The following is a 17719-nucleotide window of genomic DNA, read 5'->3' on the forward strand; positions in this document are numbered from 1 at the left end:
ACTGCTTATAAAAGAATGCATTTCCCCCCAGCAGAGCTGCTTGCTCTTCCCAATGCTTTATCTAAATCAAAGTACTTAATTAACCTAGCAATCATAATACTAAACATCCTTTCTAACTCTTTGGATACAGTCAAACCTCGGTTGTCGAAGTTAATCCATTCCAGAAGCCCGGTCGCCTTCCGAAATGTTTGACAAGCTGAAGCTGCGTCGGATGTTTGGCTTCCAAAAAACATTTGAAAACCAGAACACTTACTTCCAGGTTTCCGGTGTTCAGGAGCCAAAACGTACAGTACCGGGAGCATTCAGAAGCCAAGGTTTGACTGTACTTCGACACCCTGGTGATCCACAGTGCAGTGAGAACTCACAGACACAGGCACAAACTCATGGTCCTTGAGCCGTATTACTGCATAAAGGTAAAGGTACCCCTGCCCGTACGGGCCAGTCGTGTCAGACTCTAGGGTTGTGCGCCCATCTCACTTAAGAGGCCGGGGGCCAGCGCTGTCCGGAGACACTTCCGGGTCACGTGGCCAGCGTGACAAAGCTGCTCTGGCGAGCCAGCACCAGCACAGCACACGGAAACGCCGTTTACCTTCCCGCTATAAAGCGGTACCTATTTATCTACTTGCACTTAGGGGTGCTTTCGAACTGCTAGGTGGGCAGGAGCTGGGACCGAAAGACGGGAGCTCACCCTGCCGCGGGGATTCGAACCGCCGACCATACGATCGGCAAGTCCTAGGCACTGAGGTTTTACCCACAGCGCCACCCGCGTCCCTGTATTACAGCATATAAGCCAGCAAAGTATTCGTAGCCACTAATTTGATTACATCCCATTTTGCAGCTCCATCAAGGGAAGAAGATCAGTCTATCAGTCACTTGGTGAGCTTAAAGCAAATGGCTGGCTGAAAGTGGCAAGATAAAATTTACTTCTGCTAATCAAGATAGTCAGAAAAAGAATCAGTAAAAGTCTGCATTGTCATTTTAAGTGTAGCCAAAGATACCTCTAGCAACTCGGACGAAACATCAAATTTGTAGTCTTTGCCGTTCTCTTCTTCTGGCTCCATCCGTTTATAAAAGAGCATGTATGCACTATGGGTCTGGGGGAAGCAAAAAATCCAATAGCATTAATTCAAAACAGAAAGAGGGAGAAAGATTATATTGAGTTTCTTTTCAAAACTGAAGGATAAAACAAAGTACCTTTTCAAAGGAGAAATCCATAAATTTATCAGTAACAGAATCATACGTCTTTGTCTGAAAGAAGGAAAAGGGTTTTTTTTAAAAAAAATAATCCATCCTTTCTGTCATGGCTGTTTTGCATGCACAAATGGTACAAAGGCTAACCCCAATTTTACACCCATTTATTGGCACAGAATTTACGGTAATTCTCTTCATAGCTTCATGATTGATTTTCCAACTACAGCACCTTTGATCACTACTGTAAGTCCTTAAGAACAAAAAAAGGGCTCTAACTTTCCACGTTCGATTTTGTTATGAGTTGGTGCAACAGTGAAGTGTGGAAATAAGCTAGCACCTACATTGTAATTAAAATACACAACATATCTGATGGGACTGGCATAACTGCACCTACTCAAAAGTCATGGCAATGTGAGGATCTTACAGTTGTGAACTGGTATCTCCAAATACGTTTAGCCCCTCTGCATTTCCTAAGGTAATCACTCCCATCCCAAAGCACAACAAAAGTGACTCTGACTTGAAAGTAAGGAAGATTTATTTATTCAAATGCTTGAGGCTACTTCTGTATCCTTTGCTCATTGAGGCTCAGGTGGCCTTTCATCGGCTTCAGCTGGTGGCTCATCTGTGCCCCTATCTAGACAAGGATAGCTTAACATCTGTCATCTACGCTCTGGTAACCTCTAGGTTAGATTACTGCAACAATCTAACCTAGTTTATGCATTTCATAGAGTGATTATAGGCTCTACAGAAGTTCACAATGTATTTGAAGGGTGGCACAGTACCAGTTTTCTGCTGTTTCTCTTTCTGCTTAAAAAGTGCCAATAGGGATTGCAACTATGTGGGTGCCTTTCTGACCTTGTAAAAGAGAGAGATTACAACTCACTGTCATTTCTCCACCAAAACATTCAGAAGCCAGCTGAGCAGAATCAAATGGCTTTACTTCAGCATCATTGAAAAGATACCTAGAAAACACAACACGTTACACTCATGTATCAAGCCAATTTATATAAAACCAAACATTTTACTCTGCTGGCTGGAATATGGCTGTAATTCCGCGGAGTCCCTTGATGTGAAATTACAAGAAATAAATACAATATGAGCATACTCGTCTACTGAGTTAGATGACACATTTTAGCTAAATGCTACAAAAGCCAGGACAGAATGAAGATAACTAAATCTGAAAACATGTAAGGTTGAAAATATGTATTTAAAAACTATTAAAAAAAGACTACTGCTCAGTTCAAACATATTACCAAACCCATCATTTGATGATCAAGAATGCTCCCTCTTCCCCTTTTACATAGAGCTTTCCTCCCGCACTCCCTGGGTTTGGTTTTTTTTTGCTAACAAATCATCTACTGTGACACAAGTTGAAGATTGAGCATTTATGACTCACCACTTGTTGTTTTTGTACGCATGAGGATTAACAATATCCCGGATAAAGCTGTAGTAGTGTCCCCCATCTGCTGTTCCAGTATGGACAGTTACACCTATTAAATCGTACTCAAAGCTCTTGGTCTCTTTAGAACTGTTGCTGTCATCCTTGAAACCTTAAAGAATGTATAACAACTTTTAGAATCTCATTCTTTTAATTACTGGAAGAGACCAAGTACAAGCCTAGGACCCTTGTACCTACGGGACCGCCTCTCCCGGTATGCCCCACGGAGAGCCTCAAGGTCCATAAATAGCAACACCCTAGAGGTCACGGGCCCTAAGGAAGTTAGATTAGCTTCAACCAGAGCCAGGGACTTTTCAACACTGGCTCCGGCCTGGTGGAACAGTCTGTCTCATGAGACCATGGCCTTGCGGGATCTGATTTCTGTCCGCAGGGCCTGTAGGACAGAGTTGTTCTGCCTGGCCTTTGGTTTGGAGCCAATTTGATTCCCTCCCTCTCTTTCTTTTTTCCTTTCTCCTCCTGTGAAGAGGCTGCATCTTAATGTTTTAATGTTGTATTGTATTTTATTAAGTTTTATTTTAATCAACTTGTTTTTATTATTGGTTGTTAGCCGCCCCAAGCCCGGTATTGGCTGGGGAGGGCGGGGTATAAATAAATTATTATTATTATTACAAACAAACTACAATATATTTGGCAGCCCTGCAGAAAGACACCAACCCAACGTGTGTGTACATGCACCAATACAGTGGTACCTCGGATTACATACGCGGCAGGTTGCACACTCCGCTAACCCAGAAATAGTACTTCAGGTTAAGAACTTTGCTTCAGGTTAAGAATAGAAATCGGGCTCCGGCGGCGTGGCAGCAGCAGGAGGCCCCATTAGCTAAAGTGATGCTTCAGGTTAAGAACAGTTTCAGGTTAAGAATGGACCTCCGGAATGAATTAAGTACTTAACCCGAGGTACCACTGTAAATGTAATTTATAATTAATGAATTACAATGACCCCAAATCAAGGTGGGCACAGCACCCCTTTGAATAGGTCTACCTTAAACTGGGTCCCATTCCTAACCTCCCTTTTAAGCCCCTCCTCTTCCACAAAGGAAAAGGGGACAGCTGATGGAAAGGCCTTTAATGAATGCATGAAAGGCTTGGAGCAACTCTGGATCATGGTTGCTCCAGCAAGAAAAGTAATTAAAAGCAAAGCTTCTTCCTTGGGGAAGACGGAGGGACAGGCAATCAACTGTACCATTAACCAGTCATGTCAAAACGTTCAAAAAGCCCCACAAAGTTTTCTGAATGCTCATCACTTGAGGGGCCAAAGTACCACAGTGTCTGCCCAACTCTAGTGGAAACCATGTTGCCAGAAATATCCAAATAGATGAAGAGGAGTTATCAGAACTGAAACAGTTTGCCAGGTGCAAAACTGCGGAGGTGAACTAAATTCAAATACCTTCTTTCCTGTCATTTTTCCCCATAAGAAAATCTTCAGTGTAAGGTGTCATGTCCAGACGCAGGGGGAATGAGAAGTGTGTGTTGACTTTCTCCTTCATCATAGTGACCATGTTAAAAGTGTATCTCATTGTATTGAAGCTTAAAATGCGAGGCAATTTCTTAAAACAAGCCCTAAAGACAAAACAAGCAAATAATTCCTTGCGGCGTGCGCCTTCCTTCAAGGACCACTGTTATTTTTGAAAGAAAGTATTGCTCATGTATAGCACAAGCAGATCTGTTCCTGGTATGCATGACCCAGCTGCCATGGAACCCTGAGCAAAACCGTGCAAGGTCCCAGAATAAAGATCATGGCTCGCAGTTGCCTCGTTCCAGACAAACCATGAGCTGAAATCAAGATTTGTTCCCAGTTTGTCTAGGGGAGAAGAGCCTTGGTTTGGAGGGAATAAGGCAAACCATGGCTCAGCAGCTGAACCAGGGGAGGAGTGTAGCAGCTGTGATATTTGCTCCAGAAATCCACACATTTGCACTAAGTCATGGATTGGCTTAGTGTTGTGAGTGAACTGGGTTTATGTCTGTTTAGACTGGTAACTTCTACCAAAATTAAACATAAACAAGATAAAAAAAAATATCCCCAAGTGTTTTCCCTCAACAATACCTTTTTTCAGCCCGTACTTTCTTTCCGCAGTGAGAGCATGTATACATGTTGTCCCCTTCCAGGGTATCTTTAATGGTAACTTCATCAAGGGATTCCTGTACGTAAAACAGGAAGGGAAAAGCTTTATTTATTTATTTGTGCGAACTAAAGAAATGAAACTAAGAAATGAAAAAATATTGAGCATGACAAATGATGTACTGTTATCTTCAGAAGAGAGCACAATGTAGAGTCAGGACTGTGATCTCCTGCCCTAACAAAAATACTTGTTTTTAATACATGCAACTGTGTCCCCCAATCTAAGATTGGGCTTGTATCTCATGTAAGGCACCGTAAAACACACACACACACACACACACACACACACACACACCCAAAAACCCCCAACAAGTCCACATTCAAGCTGTCAGCAAAGGTGCTAGTATAGGAAGGATAATAATACATTACTCTTTCTCACATCACCACCAACTGCAAAACCTACAGCAGCTAGATCAGGGGTCAGGAAACTTTTTCAGAAGGGGCCGGTCCACTGTCCCTCAGACCTTGTGGGGGACTGGACTATATTTTGAAGGGGGGGAAATGAACAAATTCCTATGCCCCACAAATAACCCAGAGACACATTTTAGATAAAAGTACACATTTTACTCATGTAAAAACACGCTGATTCCCGGACCATCCGCAGGCCAGATTTAGAAGGCGATTGGGCCGGATCCGGCCCCCGGGCCTTAGTTTGCCTACCCATGAGCTAGAAGCAGAATATTACCTTTCTGGAGACAGTTGGACACTATTTTAACAGTTATGGCACTAGGTAATATCTAGTGGTGCTTCCTCTGCTGATGGCCAACATTTGTCATCAGAATGTGGAGGGAGGGAATTTTCAGCTGTCCCTCCTTCCCCTGCAAGCCTCTGAAAATTGAGGGGAGCCCACAGCAGAGGGTGGGGCATCACCACACACAGCTTCATTTCTGCTTTATTGGCATCAGCAGAAGGGAGAACACCCACTAGTCCTCATCAGCATGAATTGTTAAAATGATGCGCAGGATTCAACAAATGAGTCCCCTCAGTGGAAGTCCTTCTACTTATGCAACCCTCCCTCCATGTGATTCCCCAAAATCAGCTTAGGGGACAAGGTGGTAGAGATCCCCCACAACATCACACGAGAGGAGGAGGAGGAGGAGGAGGAGGAGGAGGAGAAGAAGAAGAAGAAGAAGAAGAAGAAGAAGAGGAGGAGGAAGAGGAGGAGTCTGGATTTGATGTCCCGCTTAATTACTACCCGAAGGAGTCTCAAAGCGGCTAACATTCTCCTTTCCCTTCCTCCCCCACAACAAACACTCTGTGAGGTGAGTGGGGTTGAGAGACTTCAGAGAAGTGTGACTAGCCCAAGGTCACCCAGCAGCTGCATGTGGAGGAGCGGGGAATCAAACCTGGTTCCCTAGATTACGAGTCCACCACTCTTAACCACTACACCACACAGGCTCTCACACAGGAGAGTGGATTGTTCTGTCCGAGGTGCCAGAGAACTTGCCCTGACAGAATGACTTAGTGCAATGGAGAATTTAGCCATATATAAGGAGGGGAGATTACTCAGTGGTTGAGTTGCTGACAATCAAAGCAGGCAATACTGGGCTAGTCAGATCATTGATTCTGCTTTCAGTTGCTTCATATGTTTGCTTAACAGAGGCCGACAATCACTGCAGGTTCAGTACCACTTACATAAATATTCTTCATGTCTGCTACCTGGCATCTCACCGTGTAGAACTCTTCAGCAGTCTGGCTGACATGTTCACAGTCCTAAGGGACAATGTTTTTTTAAAAAAAGAATTAACAGGAATCAGTGAATTTATTCCCACTTGAAAAGCAACAGTTTAGGATTAGGGAGTGGGGAGGGAAATTGGCAGGCAAAGTTAAGTAGCCACTCACCAAGGAAACAACATTGTTTGTGATAACACCTCCAAACAAGCTTTTCACCGTATTCTTCTGTGAATGAATGAATTTATTTCAGTCAAAAAAATAATTTACTTCAGTCGAGACAATAAAATAAAATGAAATCTGAGGCCTGGTTTAAAAAAATAACAGTAATTACGGACAGCTTACCAATTCTGGAGACATTTCTTCAATTTTTGTTATTAGATCTGTGAAGAATTCAGTCATGTCTTTTTGTTCACCGGTATTAAGTGGCTGTTTATCCATGGTGTAGGTTTTGCAGAACGGCCTTGGATTGTATGCTTTGCATTCACTTTCCTATGTTGAAAACAGACAGACAGTCAGAAGCAAAAAGCAAAAGAAGCAATTAAATCTTTAATCTTAAAAAGTAAGAACACACAATAATTCTTGCAGACACAGATATCTTTGGATGCTTCTGTGCTAGCGGATTCAAGATAATCACATGCAGCTCTGAGCTTCAATAGAAGTGAAGGAATAATTATGATTTCTGCAGCTCTGAGATTGCACAGAAGGTTATTGAACTATTACATGGCCGAAACGTGGAACATGCTCAAACCAACCTTCTGAAAGCTAAGAAGCTGCCTTATACAGAGTGAGACCATTAGCCCAGTGTTGTTTATACTGATTGGGAGAAGCCCTTCAGGGTTCCAGATAGGGAACATTCCCAGGCCTACCTAGAAATACTAGGGATTGAATCTGGTATCTTCTGCCTGCAAAACAGATGATCTGCCACTGAGCTACGGCCCTTCAACTTGCCAAAATAAACCCCTTAAGAGATTCATAAGAGTCAACACCTTCCATTCCAGCAGCCAGTGTTAGAGGAGAGGCTGGGATTAGAGTTACAATGCCGGCACACATAACAGGCACATTTGGAATTTTGAGAAAGCACAGGGAATACCAGTCACAAAATGCCTGCCATGAGGGTGTCACATAACACAAAACTGGGGCTGTGCCATAACATAAAACACACAGCCAGAATCTTACATGCTTAAAGCGTGAGGAGAAGAAGAGGATTCCTGAATAGGGGCTTCCTGAACCTGAGAGGGTGTGCCAGTCCTCAACTTTGCCTGTCTGCAGGCGGAATACAGTGGAACCTTGGGTTACATACCGTCCTACTTACCTTTCAGGTAACAAGATCCACTAACCCAGAAGTAGATGCTGCGGGTTGCAAACTTTGCCTGGGGATGCGAGTGGAAGTCGCGTGCAAGCGGAAGGCCCCATTAGCAAAAGCGTGCCTCATGTTAAGAACGATTTTGGGTTAAGAGCAGACCTCTGCAACGAATTAAGTTCGTAACCGGAGGTACCACTGTAGATGGTCAGAACTGATGGGGCAAGTTTCAGGTGGCTCAGAATGCTTGTTAAAAAAAACTCAGAAGAGTGCTCTTTTGAAAAAGTGGGGTGTTTGGATTTGGCATTAAGACTGAGGCTTACCCCCCTTTATGGTGAATAGTGGAAGATTCGGATGAGCAAGATGAGCCTCTCCAATAATGTATGTGAGAACGTTTAGATTTATTCTTGTAGGAAGGGATTCCTTAATTTTATTTTAATTTTTTTGGCAGCACATCCTGATAAAGAAGGAGGGAAGGGAAACCAGCTTGCTCAGAGGCATTTTCCAACTCATGACACCTGCTCGCACTCTCTGCTGGCAAAACGCTATAAAGCTTTCTGTTTCGGCTGCAAAAAATAGTGAGGCATTATTTAAACTCCTAGTGCTTGAGAAAGCTCCAACTGAAGTGCAGTCATCTGTCCGGGGACAGGACACACACAAGGGTAGCAGAAACAGCAGTACTAAGGAAAGAATATATATAGCCCTACATACACAGCCCTGAGCTATAAGAGAGGAACAGCCTCTGCCTGGGTGAAGGTAGGGTGAAACTGGAGGAAGTGCCAGAAGAGATCTAAAAAAAGAACTCTGTGATCCTCGGATGAAGGGCGGTATACAGATTTAATAAATAAAATAATAACTAAAACTTCAGACACATGTCTTCGCCTTGAGCAAATCAGATGGATGCCACAAACATAATGGATGTCTCTAAAGTTAAAACAGAAGAGCCTATTATGCTCCAGCACCGCAGCAGGCGGTCATAGACTAGCAGACCGCTATTAAGGTCATCAAATACAAAACTAAGCATTTATTTTCATAAGCGCTTTCCCAAACTTACCATTAGATGTGTAAACATTTTCTGAAGTTCTAAGAGGGTGGTCTTGTGCTTCATATCCTCGGAATACTTTTTAAAAAAGATGTAAGAGTGGGAAAAGGAATGTTATTTTGTGAAGTGTGTAGGTTATGAAAACAAACCTTTTCTTAAATTTGAAGTTGGAGAAAACTGTAGGATTACAGCATTTCACAATGTAGCTGAATTCAAACTATTCCGGAAAAACTGGACTTCATTTATTCAGTTGCATTTATGAAATAAACTGAATTAGGAAATGAATTACTTATTTTAGGCTGGGGGAAGGGGAAGTTTATCTACTGACTTATTGCATCAATGTATGCATACTGATGGGAATTCTCTGTATCTTCTTCTACAAGATAATACACTTTCCCTCTGCAGTTGACCCAGTGGCGGAGGAAGGGGGTGCGTGCGGCCCACCCTGGGTGTCATCACTGAGGGGGGTGACCAAATGAGTTGTGTGTTGTTGTTTGTTGTTTTTTAAATGGGCTCACAAAACTTTTTTGGAGTGATGTGGTGGCTTAGGCACCTGCAGGTTCCGCGCTGCCTGAAACGGCAGTGTGGGACTTGCGCCTGCCTACTGCCTCTCCTTCAGCCGCCCTACAGCTGAGAGGAAGGCGACGAGAGACTCCAAGCATCGGATAGGCTTGTCCCACCCCTACAGGCGGATGACCCCACCCCGGCTGCAGGACACACCCCCGCACCAAGCACCTGAGCGGCTCCGCTGAGTTGACCAATTTCAGAAAACAAACTTCCCCTTCAATTTTGGCCTCTGACTTGGTTACACTGAGGTCAGCACCAACCCTACAGTGCTAGATTCTGATGAGTAGACTTTGAAAGGGATAAATGTTACACTGAGCATATGAGCCAATCTATGCCACTGCAGTCTATTCTGATTGGCACTGCAGTCTATTCTGCAGTCTATTCTGCTCTTCAGGGTCTCAGGCAGGCAAGAAGAAGAGTTCGGATTTGATATCCCGCTTTATCACTACCTGAAGGAGTCTCAAAGCATCTAACGTTCTCCTTTCCCTTCCTCCCCCCACAACAAACACTCTGTGAGTTGAGTGGGGCTGAGACACTTCAAAGAAGTGTGACTAGCCCAAGGTCACCCAGCAGCTGCATGTGGAGGAGTGGAGACTAGAACCCGGTTCACCAGATTACGAGTCTCTCTCTCTTAACCACGACACCACACTGGCTCTCAGGAGCCTTCACTAACACTGATACCCGAGATTCTTTTAACTGGGAAGACATTCTGCATGTATTTCACCACTGAACAATATTGCTTAAGACCATTATTCACTGTAGTTAAATTAACTCTTTGCCTAATCACTACACCACCCCATCTAAAAGGGAAAACTTGCTTCCTGTTGAACCAGGAAGGTCATACCTTTGCAGTGAAGATGGCTTGCCTGGCTTCCGGTATCATATACAGCTGCTGAATAGTTGATGCCAAGTAACACGTTGCTCCAAGGTTGGTTAGACCCACAAACCTGCACTCAGCTCTGACATCATCATGTGGCCAATAATCCCACTTGTAAGGTGCATGGGAAGCTGGAAGAAATGGCAATTTTATTTCTTAATACTGGGTTTCAAATAACTGTCCGCCTGATTATTTGTGACAAGTCAGAATGGCCACTGATTGTCCCTTCTCCTAACCACACTATGTTTGGGGCTATACAGTGGTACACTGATTTTCGAACGTCTCGGAAGTCGAACGTTTCGGTTTTCAAACATCGAAAACCCAGAAGTTAACTGCTTCAGTTTTTGGACGCTTTTCAGAAGTTGAATGTGCCATGTGACTTCAGTATTGAGTTTTCCATAAGTAACTGCTTCGGTTTTCAAACGTTTCGGGAGTCAAACTGTCTTCTGGAACAGATTACGTTCAAAAACCGAGGTACCACTGTATTTTGAAAGCTACCCAAGGAACCGCATTTCTGCATTGTGCAAAAATTCAACACTTATACACCACTTCTGCACTGCCTCTGGAATCAGCTCCCCTCTTTAAAGTAGGAAAAGCAAACAGCTCCAGTTTGTGTGGAGTGACTATGAGCACTCTGCTTCTTTGAAACACTAATATGAACCTTTCAGTGCAAGCAACTATAAAAGCCAGTAGGGATCAACTTGCTGGAGGGGTGAACCCAATGTTATATGCTGGCAACTACCCATCAGTGGAATATTGTGTACAGTTCCAGCCGCCACAACTTGAAAAAGATACTGTAGTGTTGAAAAAGGCTCAGAAAAGGGCAAGCAAAATGGTGAAAGGGTGCAGCAAGTCCCCTATGAAGAAAGGTTGCAGCATTTGAGACTTTAGTCTGGAAGACAGAAGGTTATACGATTGCGCATGCCATGGAGGAAGTGGATAGAAACACATTTCCCCCTGCTCTCTCGTCAACACTTGTGGACTCCAATGAATGGCCTAGGACCCTCGTACCTATGGGACCGCCTCTCCTGGTATGCCCCACGGAGGACCTTATGGTCCACAAATAATAACATTTTGGAGGTCCTGAGCCTCAAGGAGATTAGACTGGCCTCGACTAGAGCCAGGGCCTTTTCGGCCATGGCCCCAGCCTGGTGGAACGCTCTGTCACAAGAGACCAGGGCCCTGCGGGATTTGACATATTTCTGCAAGGCCTGCAAGACGGAGCTGTTTGGTTGGGAATCAGTCTGACTCCCCCTCCCCTTTCATAAGAACTTGCATGAAAGTGGCCTCGCAATTTCTCTCACAGGCCCATATAAGTTCAGCACAAACAGTTGCGTCTGGTGAGAATTTAAGGTCCCCAACCTTAATCTGCAGGTTGCCATCTGATTAGATTTCATTCTGATCCTGATCTGATTTTAGGATGTATTTTAACTGATTGTCTGATTTTATATTTATGTGTTACACATTTGATGTTAGCTGCTCTGAGCCCGGTTTTGGCCGCGGAGGGCGGGGTATAAATAAAAATGATGATGATGATGAAGCTGAATGTTGGGAAAATTCAGGACACATAAAGTAGTAGTAGTAGTAGTACCCTGAGTAGCACTGAGCTATGCAAATGGATAAAATTGATGGTAATTGCTGCCAGACAGGTTATAGCGAGTAACTGGAAAAATGCAGAAGAGCTGGGAGTGAACCAATGGAGGAAAAAAACTGAATAATATTATAATTTTAGAATATCTAACTGTGAAGATACATAGAATGAAAGGGTTTAAGGTCAGAGAGAAAGAGGAGGATTGGTTTGAGGAGATGTTGAATTATTTGAGTAGGTTTGAACAATTTGGGGCAATTAAAATGTTAAAAGTTAAATAAACCTTGTGGAAGGAGGGGTGTTAAGGTATATAGAAGTGTACATATGGTTAATTTGAATATATTATTGAATATTATTGAATATGTATATTATTGAATATTGTACACCCAATGTATCAGTCACATGGGGGGCTTCACTGTGTTTTGGTGGTTGTTAAAAAATAAAATAAGGACTTCTTCAAGTAGCAATTTAAACAATGGAACTCATTCCCGTAGGAGACAGCGATGGGTGCCAATTTAGATGGCTTTGAAAGACTAGACAAATTCACAGAGGACAAGGCTATCCATGGGTACTAGCCACAACGGCTATCCTCTGCCTCCATGGTCAGAGGCAGTAATGCTTCTGCAGTCATTTGCTGGAAACTAGAAGAGGGGAGAGGGCTCTTGGGCGCTGGTATCGCTTGAGGGTTTCTCCACAGGCATCTGGTTGGCCACTGCAAGAACAGGATGCTGGACCAGATGAGGCACTGGCCCGATCTCGCAGGCTCTTCTTATGTTCAGATCCATTTACTGAGCCAAAAGAAGGCACTGAAATGAAAGCCAAATGGATGCTGGCACTGTTCTACTTTTGCTAATTAATACCGAACATGGAACAGGAGAACAACCACGAAACTCCAGCATTTTCTCAGTTTGGCCAGAAAATGTCAGCAGCGAATATCTCTCCTTAAAGAGCAAAAGGAAACAGATTTCTGCTTGTTAAGGAAGGACTGGCTTCTCGCAAGGGGTGAGCAAAAAGGGCACCGTAGCATTTTATCAATAAACATCCAAAAATTCAAAGGCAAGGAAAGACACAGAAAACACCCTGCTCATTCTCAAATGCCGAGAAACTAACAAAAAATCCTTACACTGCATGTGCTGTGCCATAACCCAGTTGTGGAGCAGCCTGTAGTTCTCTACGGAACCTTTTACCATTTCTACCAACAGGTCGTAGGCAGCGGCCCTTGAAGAATGAGACTTGCACTTTGGCTGCTGACGGTCTTTCAGGCTTGGCAGCAAGAAGAGAAGATTGAAGATGTCTCTCAGAAACTCCTGCAAAATGAGAGAAGTATATCAGCTAAGGTTATATTAATGGCAATTTTGGGTGGTGCTCTACGGAGAAAGTCAGGCATGCAGAAGGTTCATGAAATCAATGGGGCTTGTGGTGAAAATTTCCCTTTAACAAGCATAACTGTCTCTGGTTTGCGCCCAAGGTTCTGAGCAAACTGTGGTGGGAGAGCAGGTCGAGTTCTTACCTGCCCTTCTCGGGAGAATTTAAAAGGCGGTTTGTGTTTGACTACGCTTGTTGCCAGGCGGAGCAGACCTGTAAGACCATCATCTTCTATGTTGCCATCTTGATGGTCAAGGATTTCTCTGCTGTAAAATGCAAATTGAGTGCCTGTCAGCTAAAACGAACACTCTCCTATTGAAAATACGCCCGAAGTGAACTAGCAAATTTAAAGCTTACCTTCGAATGCAATCTGCCAAATGTCTTGCTAAGGCATCTAAATCAAGCAATGTGGTCTAAAGACAGAGAGAAATGTAGGTGTAAATATAAATAAATTGGTGGAATACACTGGTTGGGATATGCAATAAAAAGGTACTATGTGCAATTTTAGTCTCACTCTTGTACAAAGAAAAGGATTTTTTCCTTTGAAAATAAAGCTATAGGGTTGTGTTCAATTTTTTCCTTTTTTAGGTAAACTGCTTTGAGGGTTTTTCTCTCCCTACAATTAAGCAGTGTATAAATGTTATGAAATAAATCAATCAATCAGGTGCACCCAGATTCCTGGGCAAGCCTAGTGGAAATTCCGAAATTCTTCCTTCGACCAGCAGGCCTCCAAAACAGTATCACAAGCTTTTGAAATTCCTTTCATGCAACGGAGGTCTGCTGTCTGGCACAGCGAGCTGTTGTGTAAGAAAAGCAAGCCGAAAGCTCTTTTGGACTGGAGAAACTAGTCATGCTGACGTTTGCCAAGCATTTTCTTAAGTAAGTCTTAGGTAAGCCTTTTTTCCCCCTCCGATACTTACAATCTTAAGATTTATATCCAATTGGCTGTGCTCAAGCAATGATCAGCTCTGACAAACACAGTTGAATCCTGCTTGGTTGCAAACCAACAGTGGAGAGAGCCTTATCTGTCTTAAGCTTGCATGTATGAGAAGAAAAGTAGCAAGTTTTGTTTGCCTGAACTAAAAAGCCCAAACTCACTGGCCTTGTGTGCGTTGTGTATATAGACAGGTCCCATTCAGACTCCTGAAGAAAGCCATTTTTGTCTGAACGTGCAAAGGAATGGGTCAACAGAACAGCTACGAGGATTGAATTTTTCAGTTCTTGAGGCTTCTTAACCCATGCTCTGAGTATAGTCAAACCTGCCTCAGTTTCAAAGGAGCAAGGTTGCAGGGAGCACTGGTGGTGGGGGCTTCTTTAATATAAAACCAATTGTACCTACCTGACTAGCATCTTTTACATGTATATTATCTATTAGTTTGCACAGCAACCAGAAATATTCCTTACAGCCAGACTGTAAGATAGGTTCTTCTTCATAATCTTCAATCTGAGGAAATAAAAGTTTGTGTTTTATCTATTTTGATCCAAAAAACCACATTGAATATGATGAAAGGTCAAAACGAGATGGTGACTATTACTTGATCTATTGGTCTGGAATGCCAAAAGGTAAACAACTGAGAAACTGTTTTACCTTTGCTAATACAAATAGCGAATCAGTGCTTATGTAAGCCATGCCAACAAAACAACCTTAGTTTTATAATTATGACCCACCTATTCCAGGACAAGTAACCATAAAAAGTTCACAGCAGCATATCCATAGAGGTATATAAGCAGAGGGGTGGAAGGGGAAGAGAGGCATGTCAAGGCGAAACTGACTGCATCAACACATGACATTATAAACCTGGCAGTGACATCCATTGGCAGGACAGACAGTAACAGCATATGGGACGGCAGGTAGAACAGAACTGATCTTACAGAGCTATGTGTAGGTCCACAAGTAAATGTTACAAACTGGAAAACCAGCCAGACATACCGTCTTTTTAACGGCTGACCTAATCAAAATGCACAAACCATCAGGACTTGGGGGAAGTAGGCAGAGAAAAGCTTGCTCTTGCTCAAGCAACTGCTGCTACCCTTCTTAGAGAGGCTGGACTCAAAAATCTGAGAACTGTGCTTCAATTTAATTGGGAGAAATGTGTTTTTTATTTGCTACACAATACAAATGCCATACAAATGAAGCTGCTACGCTTCTTGTTTGTTTTTGTTGTTTTACCTTGATAGGCTTTAATGCCTGAGCATCAGGAAGAAACTTGAGCAACGTTGAAGCAGCCAGTAGCAGGAAAGATCTGTTTATTGAGTCTCCCCCATCCAAACCTGACAGCGATAATTTATACAGGCCATTGCAGGACTCGTGACGAACTGCAGTCTGAAATGAAAAGAGATTGCCATAAGATGGAATCAATTTAAATGAAAACTTTTTTTAAAAAAATCCTCTTTCCCTCTAGCATACTTATGAAAACTACTTTCAACATGTCTTTTAGTTGCTGGCATTCTGAAACTCATCACTTGTGCTAGTTTTATAGATGAGGGGGAAACCAAAGGCTTCCAACCAAGTGCTGAGAGCTAAAGAATCATGCAAATGGAGCAATTTATACTGAAAATCAATTTGCAACCTTGGTTTTGAAAGCTGAAGAGAACGGCTACTTTATACCCTAGATGCACAATGAGGGCATTCAACAGGCTCAGGTAACAATCCTATAGATACTAATCTCAGAACAAGTTTTATTAAACTCAGCAGATTTCACTTCTGAGTTCTACCCAACAAAGTCATAAGCAAAGTAGGCCCAATGAAATCAATGGACTTAAGTTAGTCCAGTCAGTGGGTTAACTCTGAGTATGACTTACTTGGCTACAACCCTTTGAGCGGATATGCCTAAGAATATGTTGTTAATTAAGAAAGCAAATGAGATATATGAAGCTAAGACCTTTCAACTGAATTTGGCTCAAGGGTTTGTTAATGTAACTAGAATTATGTTTCCCCACCCCTTAGGCTTACCTCAGGAATGAGAAGGGTGAGTTTCTTTAGCCAGTCTTGTAAATTATCGCTGTCTGCTAGGCTGGATTTCACCAAAGAGCAGCAGTGAGCCCAGCTCACTAAGAGCCACATTGAATAGTGAGTAACTAAAAAGAAAGAACCACATACAATTGTCATACACCACACACATACAATGCCGTTTCATTTATTTAAAGGTGCACAATATATAAGAACAATCACAGCATCTTATTTCCGATTTACTAAATCCAGATTAACACGCATTGCATAAGCTTTCATGGGTCAGCAAGATACAATTCTGCTTTTAATGAGGTGTGCATGCCCATATATTCCTATTATTTATTTTCCAAAACACTAGCCTGCCAAAGGGAAAAATAAGAAAGGTGGAGTCCTCTGAAACAGAGCTTCTGTATACAATATTCGTCATGTGTCTCTGCCTGCGGAGGAGGAGACAACCCATCCTTGGGTGTTTTCATTGCACTATGCTGAGAATGAAGATTTTGCTTAGATGGTCAAGCATGGTAAAAGGGTAAGGCACAAAACCAAGAAGAGGGAGGCATTAAGCTAACAGAAGGCCTGATAAGACATATGACACTTGCTAACTGCAAACACATGGACCAAAGCTTGGTGTGTATTTTCCCCTTTCTTCCAAGAAGGCCAGCTCCAAAAGTGTTGGATCCCACTTGACATTTTAGTCCTTGTGGGAAGAACCTGATTGTGCAAAGCCCTCAACATGGTAAAGTTACTGAATTATGGAAGCACTAACATCATTACTTCACAAAAGTCTCCACCTACCAACCTCAAGGTCTGGACAGTAAACAAAACACAAAAATCTACTGGAAGAACCAAGCTGCTACAAGAAAGCTTGCAGTTTCAAGTAAAAACAAAAACTCTGAAGTGTGTTGCCACAGCTTTTGCCAATCTGTATACCGCAGGAATACAAAAAACAGCTCCCTTGGCTATACACACACTCTTATTCATCACAGTAAATTGAAACTCAGCATGACACTTATGTTCACATCTGAGCTGCAAGGCTGGCCTTCACAAAATTGAGGTATTCGCGCCTTCTTGATGGAACTAGCCTAGGAGTTCTTTCCAAGCCTCTTTGGAGCCAATTATTGTTGTCTCCTCCACACAGCACAGAGAAAACATACAGCAGAAGCCCTTGTCAGGTCAGATAAACTATCAGGTGAACAAAGATGGCTCTGACACCCTACTATCCCTTGCTCACTATCCAAAGCAAGGGAAAGAAAAATGTTGTGGTCAGCTGCTTGTCGGTGCAACAGTAACACACCCACACACCTCAATTTTGCTGCTGCTTCAAAGCAGGAAGGTCTGGAACTGCAGAACACTCCAGACACGGAAGAAGAGCAAGCATGAAGTCACATGAACAACCCTGACACTAAAGCAAGTGCGAAGAGCAATCCATTCCTGGATAATCTCCATCTTTTAAGTTTCCTAATGGTGCATAATGCTCTATTCTGCGAGCTTTGCTTTCAAATTAATTTCCCCCCTCCACTCCTTTCCATATAGGAGGTTAGAAACCAGAACTAAGTTTGCCTTGAGAAGTGACATGGCTTTTGGATT

General features: G+C 42.9%; 1 protein-coding gene across 2 annotated transcripts in view; it reads right to left on the reverse strand.

Moving 5' to 3' along the window:
• USP34 (ubiquitin specific peptidase 34) overlaps positions 1 to 17719 on the reverse strand; it is a 104035-nt gene that overhangs the window by 24421 nt on the left and 61895 nt on the right. For both annotated transcript variants that reach the window (XM_083604686.1, XM_083604685.1), the window contains 17 exons: positions 16136 to 16260; positions 15353 to 15505; positions 14522 to 14626; positions 13540 to 13595; positions 13328 to 13448; positions 12941 to 13124; positions 10197 to 10360; positions 8798 to 8863; positions 6786 to 6932; positions 6612 to 6668; positions 6405 to 6482; positions 4695 to 4789; positions 4038 to 4210; positions 2588 to 2741; positions 2075 to 2153; positions 1195 to 1248; positions 999 to 1094 (listed from right to left, as the gene is read on the reverse strand). In XM_083604686.1, coding sequence (XP_083460812.1) covers positions 999 to 1094; positions 1195 to 1248; positions 2075 to 2153; positions 2588 to 2741; positions 4038 to 4210; positions 4695 to 4789; positions 6405 to 6482; positions 6612 to 6668; positions 6786 to 6932; positions 8798 to 8863; positions 10197 to 10360; positions 12941 to 13124; positions 13328 to 13448; positions 13540 to 13595; positions 14522 to 14626; positions 15353 to 15505; positions 16136 to 16260 — 1907 coding nt within the window. The remainder of the gene's footprint in view (positions 1 to 998; positions 1095 to 1194; positions 1249 to 2074; positions 2154 to 2587; positions 2742 to 4037; positions 4211 to 4694; positions 4790 to 6404; positions 6483 to 6611; positions 6669 to 6785; positions 6933 to 8797; positions 8864 to 10196; positions 10361 to 12940; positions 13125 to 13327; positions 13449 to 13539; positions 13596 to 14521; positions 14627 to 15352; positions 15506 to 16135; positions 16261 to 17719) is intronic.

Source organism: Podarcis filfolensis, assembly GCF_964270895.1.
Source record: "Podarcis filfolensis genome assembly, chromosome: 3".
In the NCBI taxonomy this organism is placed as follows: domain Eukaryota; kingdom Metazoa; phylum Chordata; class Lepidosauria; order Squamata; family Lacertidae; genus Podarcis; species Podarcis filfolensis.